General features: G+C 40.8%; 1 protein-coding gene across 2 annotated transcripts in view; it reads left to right on the top strand.

The window, feature by feature from the left end:
* The window catches only part of TENM2 (teneurin transmembrane protein 2), an 823,064-nt gene that overhangs the window by 663,781 nt on the left and 145,943 nt on the right, over window positions 1-13,340 (top strand). Inside the window, exons 11-12 of one of the 2 annotated variants that reach the window (XM_070937374.1) lie at window positions 11,013-11,213; window positions 12,041-12,226. In XM_070937374.1, coding sequence (XP_070793475.1) covers window positions 11,013-11,213; window positions 12,041-12,226 — 387 coding nt within the window. Of the gene's footprint in view, window positions 1-11,012; window positions 11,214-12,040; window positions 12,254-13,340 lie in introns of both variants that reach the window. The other variant, XM_070937373.1, reaches the window with a different exon arrangement.

Below are 13,340 nucleotides of genomic sequence, written 5' to 3'. Positions count from 1 at the left end.
CACACAGACCTTCTGCGCATGCACAGAAGGTAAAAAAAACATTACTTCCTGGTTAAAACCAAGAGGTAATGACACCCAGGTGGGTGGGTGGAGCTTTGCTCCACCATCGCTACTGGATCACTGAAACACCAGCCAAGATCGCTACTGGACCGGGCGATCCCGTCCTATCCGGGAGCATTTTACCCCTGGACTGGAGGGGACCTTGGAGAGCTTCTTATTTATTTATTTATTTATTTATTTATTTATTTATTTATTTATTTATTTATTTATTTATTTATTTAAATTTGTATACCGCCCTTCTCCTGCTGGACTCAGGGCGGTGCATAGCCAAAATAAAAACATCCCAATACAAAATTTAAAATTTGTTAAAAGAATTACACAACTTTGGCCCAGAATTTAAAACATCCCAACTAAAACCCATAGACAATTAAAAATCTAACATCTCAAAAGGGGGGTGGGGTTACGCCAGCCTTGCTTGGTGGAAAAGAAAAGTTTTTAGGGCACGGCAAAAAGCCCGGAGATCTGGTATCATGCATATCTCCAGAGGGCAGGTGCTGCCACAGAGAAGGCCCTCCGCCTGGGGGTCGCCAACCGACACTGCCTGGCCGACGGCACCCTGAGGAGTCCCTCTTTGTGGAAGCATACTGGCCAGTGGAAGGCTATCGGCAACAGAAGGCAGTCCCACAAATACCCAGGCCCTATGCCATGGAGCGCTTTAAAGGTGGTAACCAACACCTTGAAGCGCACCAGGAAGACCACCGGCAGCCAATGCAGCTCACACAGGAGAGGCGTCACATGGGAGCGCCCCCTCACTCCCATAATCCCCCGCGTGGCCGCATTCTGCACCAGTTGGAGCCTCTGGGTGCTCCTCAAGGGGAGCCCCATGTATAGAGCATTGCAGTAGTTCAGGCGGGAAGTGACGAGTGCCTGAGTGACTGTGCTTAAGGAGTCCCGATCCAGAAAGGGACGCAACTGGCGAATCAGGTGAACCTGATGAAAAGCCCCCCTGGCCACGGCCGTCACATGCTCTTCTAAAGACAGCCGTGCATCCAGGAGGATGCCCAAGTTGCAAGCCCTCTCCATGGAGGCCAATAACTCACTCCCAATAGCCAGCGATGGCACCAGCTGGCTATATCGGGACGTCGGAAGCCACAGCCACTCAGTCTTGGAAGGGTTGAGTCGAAGCCTGTTACTCCCCATCCAGATCTGCATGGCCTCCAGGCACCAGGACATTACTTCAAGGGCATCGTTGGGATGGCCTGGGGTGGAGATGTACAGCTGAGTATCGTCAGCATACTGATGGAACTCCACCCCAAAGCCATGGATGATCTCGCCCAGCAGCTTCACATAAATGTTGAACAGAAGGGGTGAGAGGACCGACCCCTGCGGCACCCCACAAACAAGGTGTCTCGAGGTCGACCTCTTTCCCCCTGCCAACACCGACTGCGTCTGGTCGGAGAGATAGGAGAACCACTGCAGAACGGTGCCCCCCACTCCCAACCCCTCCAACCGGTGCAGCATGATACCATGGTCGATGGTATCAAAAACCGCTGAGATATCTAACAGGACCAGGATAGAGGAACAACCCCTATCTCGAGCCCTCCAGAGATCATCCACCAACACGACCAATGCCGTTTCCATGCTGTGCCCAGGCCTGAAGCCGGACTGGAGCGGATCCAGATAGACAGTTTCATCCAGGTACCCAGGAAGCTGTCGCGCCACCACACTCTCAACAACCTTTGCCACGAAGGGAAAGTTGGAGACCGGATGATAGTTAGCCAAAACAGCCAGATCCAGAGAGGGCTTCTTGAGGAGGGGCCTCACCACCGCCTCTTTCAAGGCGGGTGGCAAGACACCCTCATTCAAGGAAGTGTTGATAATCCCCTAGAGCTAGCCTTGCGTAACCTCCCGGGAGGCCAGCACCAACCAGGAGGGACACGGGTCCAATAAACTGTGGTCACGTTCAGCCGCCCCAGTATCCTGTCCATGTCCTCGGGAGCAACAGGGTCGAACTCCTCCCAAATGACATTCTCAAGACCGGCCTCCATCATCCCATCTGTACCTACCCAGTCAGAGACCAAGCCTTCCCGAATCTGAGTGATTTTATCATGCAGATACTGAACAAAATCCTCAGCGCGACTCTGCAAGGGATCCTCCTGCACTCCCAGATGGAGAAGAGAGCGGGTCACCCTAAACAGGGCGGCTGGACTGTTATCTGCCAATGCGATAAGAGCAGAAAAAGAGTTAGATTTTGCCGCTTTTATTAGCACAAGGTAGGTCTTAATATGAGACCTCACCCGTGTTGGTCAGATTCGGAGCGACTAGACGTCCAATTTCTCTCTAGGCGTCTTTTCCGGCGCTTCATCTCCCTCAGCTCCTCGGAGAACCAAGGAGCCAGGTAAACTCAGCGACAGGTCAGAGGCCGCAAAGGCATGACTCAGTCCAAAGTGTCAGCGGCCCCTCTATCCCAGTCGGCCACCAGCTCTTCAGACGAGTCATGAGTTAGATCCTCTGGAAATGGCCCAAGCTCCATCTGGAACCTATCAGGATCCATCATGCGCCTGAGGCGGAACCATCTGGTCTGTCATGGAAGCCATGAACTCCCGGGCCACCTCAGACGCTTCACCAACAGAGGCAGGTTGAAGTCCCCCATGACTATAAACCTGGGGGTCTCCACTGCCACCTCGGCAATCACGCTGAGTAGCTCGGGCAGGGCAGCCGACACGTGGCAGGGAGCCAGGTACATAATCAGCAAGCCCATTTGCCTCCCTTGTCCCCACTTCACCAGGAGGGACTCACATCCGGCTATCTGAGGTAGAGTAGCCTCACTTGGAATGAGACCTTCCTTTACAAGACCCGCCACCGCCCCGCCCCTCCCCTGGGACCTCGGCTGATGGAATGCATAGAAACCCGGTGGGCACATCTCAACGAGGGGGACCCCCCTTCTCCTGGCCCAACCAGGCCTAATCCAACCTGCTGCTCAAGGCAGGAGATTTTATGCAGTCTTGGTCAAAATTATTTTATTTATTTATTTTATTAGTCATATTTCTATGCCGCTCATTGTCCGAGGACTCTTGGCAGCTTACACCAAAGACAGTATACTAAATAGCATATTGCCCCCAACAATCTGGGTCCTCATTTTACCCACCTCGGAAGGATGGAAGGCTGAGTCAACCTTAAGCGGTGAGGTTTGATCCGCTGATCTGCTGAACTAGCAGTCACCTGAAGTAGCTGCAGTACTGCACTCTAACCACTGCGCCACCTCAGCTCAATGGCTGCCCACAGTCTATTTTTGAAAACCTCCAGTGACAAAGCACCCACAATTCCAGGCGGCAAGCAATCCCACTGATTAATTGTTCTTAACTGTTGGAAAACTTCTCCTTACTTCTAGGTTGGATGATTGAATGAGCTTTAATGAGCTTCCACCCCATAATTCTTGTGCTTTGGAGTGCTTTGGAGGATAAGTCAACCTCCTCTTCTCTGTGACAGCCCCTCAAATACTGGAAGACAGTGATCATGTCCCCCACCCCACCCTGAAACCTTCGCTTCAAAAGCCTAGACATACATAGCTGTCAACTATTCATCAATATGATTGAGCCTCCACACTCTTTATCATCTTTGTTGTTCCTCTCTGCATCCCAGCATCTTTTTTTGTATCATGTGACCAGAACTACACCCTATCTTCCATCCAAAATGCACTCAAGACAATTAACACTATAATGAGATAAATCTAAAATGTTTTAAGGCATTTTTTTTAATAGTCATTGAATAAAATAAAATACATGCATGGGAAATAATATAATGGCACTTGCTAGATTAAAATCAAATTCAGCAAGAAATCAGCTCAAGCGGCAATTCTCTCACTGTTTGAATAAATATTCCTTGCTTGCCAGCATAGAGGTAGAACAGGTGAGTTTAATCTGACCTCCCTGGATACAGAAACTCAGAATCTCATCATAATTCCCGTGTTCTGCTATGTATGTCCTTTTCTGACAAAACCAAACTTTGTTTCCCTGATAATTGGTACAGTTGTTTCAATATTTTGCACATCTATTGAGTCTTAACTGCTTTGGTATACAAGTTATGGTTTTGGGTGACTATTTAGAAGTGGGGACCTTTAACTGGAAGATTTGAGTCTTTGTTCCCTTCAAGGAGAAGTTGTGCATCATACGCTTTTATTAGTATGCCAGTCATATTGAGTTATTATTTATTATATCAGATTGTACTTTTCTTTTTAACTTTTTTACTGTATCTGGAGTTTTTTAAACCATTCAGAGTCATATTTGACTGGAATGGCAGATAAGTCTTAGTAAATAAGTAAAAATGTGTATGTGTATGTATACACACACATACTCATACCAATTATTCTAGTCTGTAAGCCACACAGCATTGTTCCGTATGTGTTAACATAGAAGTGCAGGGATTTTAACTATCTCTCCTGCAGATTTCAAGAGTTCAAAGAGTATTTAATCTCTGCCTGCGGCTTTCCTATTTGATAACTGGTTTATTGCCAGTTGAACCTTACTTTTCTAGTGGAATTTCTTCCACTAGAAGAATTTCTTCCTGAATACATCTTCTCTTTACACATTTTTCTGTCATTTTATAATCCTGTTTGGAAAAGGTTTCAATATACTCTTTCCAAAGAATTTAGACCTACTTATTTATTTAGTTAGTGTCCTCATTCATCTCACACCTTTGACTCTACTGGCCAACAAATATAAAAATAATTAAAATAGTTCAAACACAATTCAAGGAAACTATTAAGTACAAATAGCAGCCAAGAGACATTATGATCTGTCATGTCCACATAGCCAGAAAAGGGACTCTTGGCATACTTTGCATGCTTGCAGGCATATTAGCAGGTCTCCAAGTTCTTTTGAAAGACCAATAGGCCAACATCCTAAACTCAGAGAGGAGAATGTTCCAGAAGGCAGGCACTACAGCAGGAAATTTAAATCAAAACATTTATAATTTTTATTATAAAAATATTTTACATTTGAAATAGAATCTGTGGCATAGTCACATTTTATGGTATGTTTTCCTATATCTTACAATGTGTCTGCTTTCTTTTTCTTGTTAATTATCCATTTGTAGACACTCATTCATAATCACCCACTGATAATAACTAGCTCCTTTTTTCATGTTGTATTTAGTATCACTTGCAATTTGTTACAGAGGTTCCCAGTGTCTTCCTCCTGAATGTGTGCAGGAGATACGTATGCTACTGTAACATAACATTTGTAAAAGACAGAAAATTGTCACTTATTTGGGCATAGCAGAACAAATACTCAGTGTGTTTTTTGAGTTTCAGTGGCAATCAATTCCTGCAGATGACTCTTGCCCTGATCGTCTGAGTTCAGAATTAGAAGGGCCAAGTCTATCTATAAAATAAATAAAAACTTAGAAAGACAGGTCTCTGACAGGCATCCATATTCTTTGATAACACTAGGAACCTCTTCTTTGCAATCTTAGTTCATAAGAGAACAAGAAGAATGAGAAGGTCAAGCTTTCTGTTTGTGGCACTGATCTCATTTGGAAAGCTTCAGTGGCACTAGAATTAAAATTTTATTCTTGCTTGCCCGAGAGTAATCTTCTAATATCTAAGAAATGTTGGTTCTGTGGAGGAAAGTATCAAATCTTTAGAAATATTATAGCTGAATGGCATGTTATTCAAGTTGTAATAAGGGATTAGCACAAATAGGGAGCTAGAATTGTATTGGCAGGTATATTCAAAATTAGAGGAAGATAAAAAGTTATAAATCACAACTCTTTCCAAGACAATGTCTCCTTCCCTCCCTTTCTCTCTCCCTCTCCTTGCCAAACACAAATCCACACATACAAAAAAAATTCCCCTTTCCTGCACTTCTGGTCAGGAGAGGAATTAAATAGATAATATTTTAATAAATTTAAATCAGCATAATCTATTGAAGTATACTTCTGGGTTCTAAGGGATTAACTGAAGAAATTGAAAGCCATTAGCAATTATTTTTATGGTTTTTGGAAGTCAGATGAAGGGAAGTAGGAAACAAAGGGAAGGTTCAAATTTATAACAGATGTTTTTATGATATTGGAGAAAAATAAGATAATTATTAGAAACCAACAAGCAGAGAAGATTAAACTTGTGCTAAATAAATTTATCATAAACTACTTGAACTCACTGCAACAAAATGCACTTAACCTAATGTATTTCCTCCTTCAATCCAAGGGTGATGTCTAATGTCAATTAAAGAATCATAGCCTCCACTTTTCTTCTTTTAACTAAATAGTAATATATAATTAAGTGGCATGCATAGTAATCAGTATTTAGAGTCCTCTTCAGAAATGTTCGGTTTAGAATTTAATAGTGTATTATTTCAAATAATGTAGAATATAATATATAAATATTGATATTGACATTGATTGATTGTATATTACATAATTTAAAGTAGTGATTAGAGTCATAGTCATTTTGAACACCACACAAACACACACACACATCTCCAGCTGTCCCTGAAACAGTTCAGACAGGTTTTAATTCATTCTTTATAATGATAAAATTGGGATCCCCTGATTATTTATTTATTTTTATTTGTTTACCATCTGATTCTAGGAAGTACGGGGAATTCATAAGAAAAACTATAAAGCAATGAAATAAAAGCAGCAATAAAAGAAGATAATCCAGAAAACCAAGATGGCAATCCTGATAGTCACAAAACACACACTCACTCCTTATACGGGGCTACATCCATTCTAGTCAAAGACCTGGCAGAAGAACATGTCTTCCAGGCCTTTTGAAATGACAAAAATGTGGGAACTACATGGTTCTCAAGGAGAACCACAGACCAGATAGCAGGCATCACAACAGATAAAGCCCACTTCTAGGGTTCCAAAAGAATCAAAGGAACGTAGAATATGCCAACCTTGTTGGATGAAAGCAGCTGGCCAAATGCTACGGAAGCTAAACTGTATGACCTTATACCACATTAGGCATAATTAGCACATTGATTCACACTCAAAAGAAAATGGACTACCAGTGCAGCTTGAAAAGCAGAAGTATTGCATGGGCATACCAAGCTTCTGGGTGATCTTCAAGGACTGCCCTCATGTAAGAGTGTTGGCAGTAGTCAAACCAGGAGATTATCCGTGCTAATCTGGATTGGACTATAACTAGTTATTTCCATTTTATTACCAAAGTTATACTCCATCCTGTAAACGGGGGTATAAATTAATTTTGCCACATAATTTGATGAGTGGTAATTGTAGATTTATTCATGCTAATGTCCAAGAAAATATAAACTTATTTAAAGGTGTGTAAAAATGGCAGGTTCAACTTCTGCTTTAATTTTACAGTAGAAAGATCTCTTGCAAGTACAGTTGTGTGGGCACTTGTACTGTTCCACTTTTATAGTACATCCTGAAATGGTTGTTTGACTCTCCTTAGAGATAGCAATAGACTACTTTATCTCTGAAGTATATATGGGATACCAAACTATTTTTTTCCCCTAGTTTCTAATGTAATTTCTGATTACACAATGAGGGTGGCATTCAAAGGGGGAATAACAAAGAGATACAAAGAATAGAATCAGGACAAAAATAATTTTAACAAGCATGCAGCAAAAATAATTTGTTAGCAAGGAGAATGTATGCAAGAAAGTGATTCCTTCTTGGGAATAAGGGAGAGAGGGAAGTCAAATAATGTCCATAGCTTGAAAAGAAACAGAATGAGACATTATTAACATAGAAATTCTGTGATGTTCTAAAAAACAAATCATATGAGTTAACAATTACTTTGCCAAAGCCTCAATGCCTTGCTTTTTCCTTGCATCTTATTTTGTCAAGATTAGAGCTCTCCAAACTTGGCAACTTTAAGACTTGTGGACTTCAACTCCCAGAATTCCTCAGCCAGCATATTGAATTTGAAATCCACAAGCCTTAAAGTTGCCAAGTTTGGGGACCCATGGCCTAGACCAGGGCTGTCAAACTCCCAACCCGTGGGTCGGATGCGTCACACACTGACCGCGGCCATGCCTGGTTTGGCAAAGGGGGAAAAAATCCCGATATGTCACGTGATGCCACCGTGACGTTGTGAGTTTGACACCCCTGGCCTAGAAGAAAATGGCATTAAGGAAACAAGAGGACATTGTGTTAGATTCATTTCTTGCCCTTTAAGAGCTGAATGGGAATGAGCCAACCAGTGATGATAGATAAGTTAACTACAACTGGAAGACTTATACTTCCATTTCTGGATTGGAATGTGATAGTTTATTCTTAACCAACAGAGTCATTAATTTATATCTGCAAAAACTATGAACAGTCAATAAAAGTGAATCTGTGTTGGTTCTAATTGAAATATAGGTAGTCCTCGACTTACAACAGTTCATTTAGTGATCGTTCAAAGTTACAACTGCATTGAAAAAAGTGATTTATGACCATTTTTCACACTTAACGATCATTGCAGTATCCCTATGGTGACACGATCAAAATCCAGATGCTTGGTAACTGGTTCATCCTTATGACCGTTGTTTGGTCCCAAGGTCATGTGATCACCTTTTGAGACCTTCTGACAAGCAAAGTCAATGGGGAAGCCAGATTCACTTAACAACTGTGTTACTATCTTAACAAATGCAATGATTCACTTAACAACTGTAGCTAGAAAGGTCGCAGAATGGGGCAAACTCACTTAAAAAATGTTTCACTTTGCAACATAAATGTAGGGCTCAATTGTGGTCGTAACTCGAGGACTACCTGTACTTGTTCCTGATGACATAATGCAAATGTTAGTTTGCTTCTTTTTCTGTTTGCTATGTTCAGTCAGAAAAGTGAATAGTTTTTCCAATGAAACTTCATCTATTTTTCATCCAGTTATTTGACACTAGAAATGAATGTTCCAAACCACCAAAAGCTAGTTTTTAACTCAGAATATAGAGAATAGTCCAGTGTACTAAATATCCTACTTTTTAAGGAATATTTAATCTGTTGAAAGCATTTATAAATGAAGCTCAGCAGAACACAGCAAACTATATTCTTTTGTCATTCAAGATGCTGGGAAGGCATTTTAAGCCCCAAGTGTGTCTACAGTTTTCTTTTCATCATCTGCTTCATGGAACCATTAAAGCATTGTTTTATTCTGAGTGCTTTGTGATTTAATGTGCCTATATATCCAGTTCAAAGCATTTAGAACAGATCCTGTGAAGAGGGAATCATGGTTGCACTTCACCAGTATCACTGCAGGGAGACCTTCAGACCATGGTGCATTTAATAAGAACTTCTTAAGGGATTTTTGTGCTTTATTCAGCCGAATGCTATCGAAGCCTCTTTCAGACATTCAAGGATAGGCACAGCCTCAGAGCCTTGCTTATTTATTTTAAATACAGGTAGTCCTCGACTTACAACAACAGTTCATTTAGTGACTGTTCAAAGTTACAGCGTCACTGAAAAAAAGTGACTTACGATCATTTTTCACAACTGTCGCAGCATCCCCATGGTCATGTGATCCAAATTCTGACAGGTGGTAACTGGCTCATATTTATGACTGTTGCAGTGTCCCAAGGTCATGCAATCCCTTTTTGCGATCTTCTGACAAGCAAAGTCAATGAGGAAACCGGATTCCCTTAACAATCGTTTTACTAACTTAACAATTGCAATGATTCTTAACGACTTAACGACTGTGGCAAGAAAGGTGGTAAAACTCACTTAACAAGCCTCAGAAACTTTGGGCCCAAACATTGTGGTCGTACGTCAAGGTCTACCTGTACCTGAAAATTTGTCTGCTTGTCTTTCAATTTACAGGGCATTTTGCGGATTTATTCATTAAGCTAGGCTCTCAAGATGCAATGAACTAAATCCTATAATTTCTAATTGGACATTCAGGCTGAGAATTATGAAAGCCGAAATCCAACATGATAGGAAGTCACTGTATTGATGGAACTAATGAAGCTAAAGCTGCTATGTGGGAAAAAAATATGCTCATTCAACATTATTAAATGGACAATTAAATAAGTACCATTCAGTATCGGGGAGCGGTGGTGGTGGTAGAAAGGTTATATGTTTACCTTCACTCCCAAACTTCCTTAGTCTTTCTTATTTAAAAATCTAACTATTTTCGCAGCTGTTTTCTGATGCCACCGTTGTTTTCCCAGTTGCAGCAAGTGTCTTCAAGTATAGTACTGAAAAAAGCTAAATAAAAGGGATGAGGAATGGCTGCTTGACACTGTTTTATGCCAGTTATGTTGAAAGAATGCTTGACAGATGGAAGCAAAGGATACTGTACAGTGGAAAATACGAGAAAAAAAAAAGGAGCATAAGCAACTCCATTATTTGTCAATTAGCTTCAGGGATAAAGAGCAGGCAGTGGTGATCCTGCCTAGAGAACTGTTCTTACTATATGTGTTTCAGATGTAGTTGACATGTTGAATTGTGTTATTATATACATTTTGAGCTCCTCGTTGGCCTTTGTAGCCCAAGTTAAAGGGAGTCATAAATCACTCCAAATTTTTTTTTAAAGTAGTACCCTGCTTGAATTTACGTTAGAAGGGAGTTATTTACAAAGTTTACATAGGCAAGTTTCATGTTTAGTGAAAAAATTCACAGGTTTTGGCCTTCAGTTGACTAGGGAAAGACAGTGAGAACACAAACTTCCTTGCCTCCTTCCATCAAACTTCTGAAGCCTAAATACAAATTGTATAAGAATCCCAGTGTTTGGTATCTATTTGGAATATATATTCTTTGTTCGTCTCAAAACAGTCTATTTTGTTTTAATAATTCCTTCCCCTATCCTCCCCACCACCACCCCACCTTTTTTTTTAACACTACCTGGTTCTTGAAATTTCTTCATAGCAAGCGGGGTGACCTTTTTATGTTTTCAGATTCCCAGAAAATCCTAACAAAACAACTGAGCAAGCTTGCTGCATTCCATTTCAACAGCAAGGAACCTTGCTGAGCACAGATCCATCAACTGATGTCAATCAGACTGTGTGTTCAGTACCCTGACCTTTTTCACTGACTTTGTTTTGTTTTGCTTTGCTTTGTTTCAGTTGATTGCTTGGATCCATCCTGTTCCAACCATGGTGTTTGTGTAAATGGAGAATGTCTCTGTAGCCCAGGCTGGGGAGGTTTAAATTGTGAACTTCCACGTGCCCAGTGTCCAGACCAGTGCAGTGGGCATGGCACATATCTCACTGACACAGGCCTCTGTAACTGTGATCCCAACTGGATGGGTCCTGACTGCTCCGTTGGTAAGAAGAAGAAGAAAAATTAGTTTTAGAATATTTATTCTTGATATCCAATAGACTGTGTGATCTCTGGGTACTTATTTGAGATAATTCACATCATCAAAATTCAATTGTTGTATTAAGAGTTGGAATTCTAATATAAATTCAGATACTCCAAAACCTGTATACAACTTACAATGTAGGAACGATAAGAGTTTGCTTCTTTATTATCGTGATTTTGAGCATTTAATGTTCAAACTACCCTTTATCCTGTTTTCAAACTGTCCTTTATCCTTGGCAGCACTGCCTGAATTCTGAAATGCTGTGTAACTGACAATTTACCCATGGTTAATCGAATCAATATAAAAAAAAGATTTATCTTCCAATGTTTTGATTTTCATCCCTTGTATTTTTTTGTAATCCTGTTTTATGATAGTGTTGAAGATATGTGTTTCTGAAACTTTCAGTTCACGATAACATCTACCATAATGATTATTCAAAATTGTGCTCACCTTTGGAAATACTAAAGGCAATGGAATACACCTATATCAGAAATTTTAATTTGTGGTCTCTTTTTGGTTGATGTTCTCAACAAAATGCCAACTGCTTGGATGTGATATAATAACAGATTTAATATCTCATTTGTAGAAGTTTCTATCACGTGTTGCTTACTTATAGCAACAAAAGTACACAACCACCCAGAGTTGTTGGGAGTCAGACAATAAGCAAATTAAATTAGGAAAAATAATAATCACTCCTGTGTTCAAAATGCTATTGGTTTTCATGACAATACTGGGTAACAAGCAATACTGAGTAATTTCCATCTCTTTCTTTGTTTTATTCTTTTCCAGAAGTATGTGCTGTAGACTGTGGCACTCATGGTGTATGCATTGGCGGAGCATGTCGCTGTGAAGAGGGCTGGACAGGGATAGCCTGTGACCAACGTGTTTGTCATCCCCGCTGCACAGAACATGGAACTTGTAAAGATGGAAAATGTGAATGCCGAGAGGGCTGGAATGGGGAGCACTGCACCATTGGTAGGCAAACGACAGCCACCGAAACAGGCACATATTGCTTTCTTTTCATAACTTGTAGAAACATAGTTACAATTGTGTATGGCAACCGGCTGTCCCTTTATGGACTCATCTGCTTCCAGTCTTTAATTCTGGATGTTAAAACAGAGATTTTTTATATATATATAGTTGATAGCAAGTTAAAACTTTCAAACATATAAATTAGCCTCCTTCATATTCCATTCGGTATAGAAGGGGTATCCCACTGATGAGATTGTTCCACTCAATTTAACTAAGATTGACCATTTTAACCATTGCCCCCTCTTTCCCTTAGCTAGCCCATTTTCTGAACTACCTCCTTATTAAATATTTCATTCTGAGTGCATCACCACAATAGCTATCAAGAGCAGGGGTCAAGTTGAGAAGGAACTGCCCTCCTGTTGTTACAGAAATAGCTCCCTAGTATTTCCATGTGTTGTGCTGTGACAGTGGTCATGGTGTTTGCCTATAGACTGACACAGCATGGGAGGGCTGAAGCAGTGCTACAGCACGATGGTCTACCCTTCTCTAACAGCGGGCCGCTCAGCACAGCTTTGGCATCATGCAGAGTGTCAGGCCTACGAACAATTGCATTGCTTTTGTTATATGTCAACCTAGAAAGTAATAACAAATACATATTGTTTTAGATCTGTTGGACTATTTTGAATTTTAAACACAAATTACTAAAGGTCTCGCTTCAATGTGCAGATTGTTCCTGGAGAACCCAAATAATTGCTGATGATAGTTTCAGCCTATTGTGTAGCATCCTAATTCAAGCCTTTTTCTTGACCTTGATCTTTAGTCTTTAATGTAGAAGGAAAAGAACCCTCTGTGTGCAGTTTGAAGTTAGAATAGGAATTTCCCCAACTTGGGGGGGGGGGGGAGAGGGCTGTTTCCCCACGTCATTTCCATTTTCTTATCTAGGTCTACCCAATCTAGATTGCAAAAGTCTGGTCAGTAAATAGATGCTAGCAAAGAATTAAATTTCCCAGCATTTTTATATATATATAATAGCTAGTAGCCATCTAAACTGTGGCAGTCCAGATGGAGTAGTCTTATCAAAATTTTCTTAAAAAAAAAAACCTGGTACAGCATCAAA

The sequence above is a fragment of the Pituophis catenifer genome, unplaced genomic scaffold, assembly GCF_029215685.1.
Source record: "Pituophis catenifer annectens isolate HBS135680 unplaced genomic scaffold, rPitCat1.0.hap2 SCAF_2, whole genome shotgun sequence".
NCBI classification, from domain to species: domain Eukaryota; kingdom Metazoa; phylum Chordata; class Lepidosauria; order Squamata; family Colubridae; genus Pituophis; species Pituophis catenifer.
This window is presented reverse-complemented; position numbering and strand designations above follow the sequence as displayed.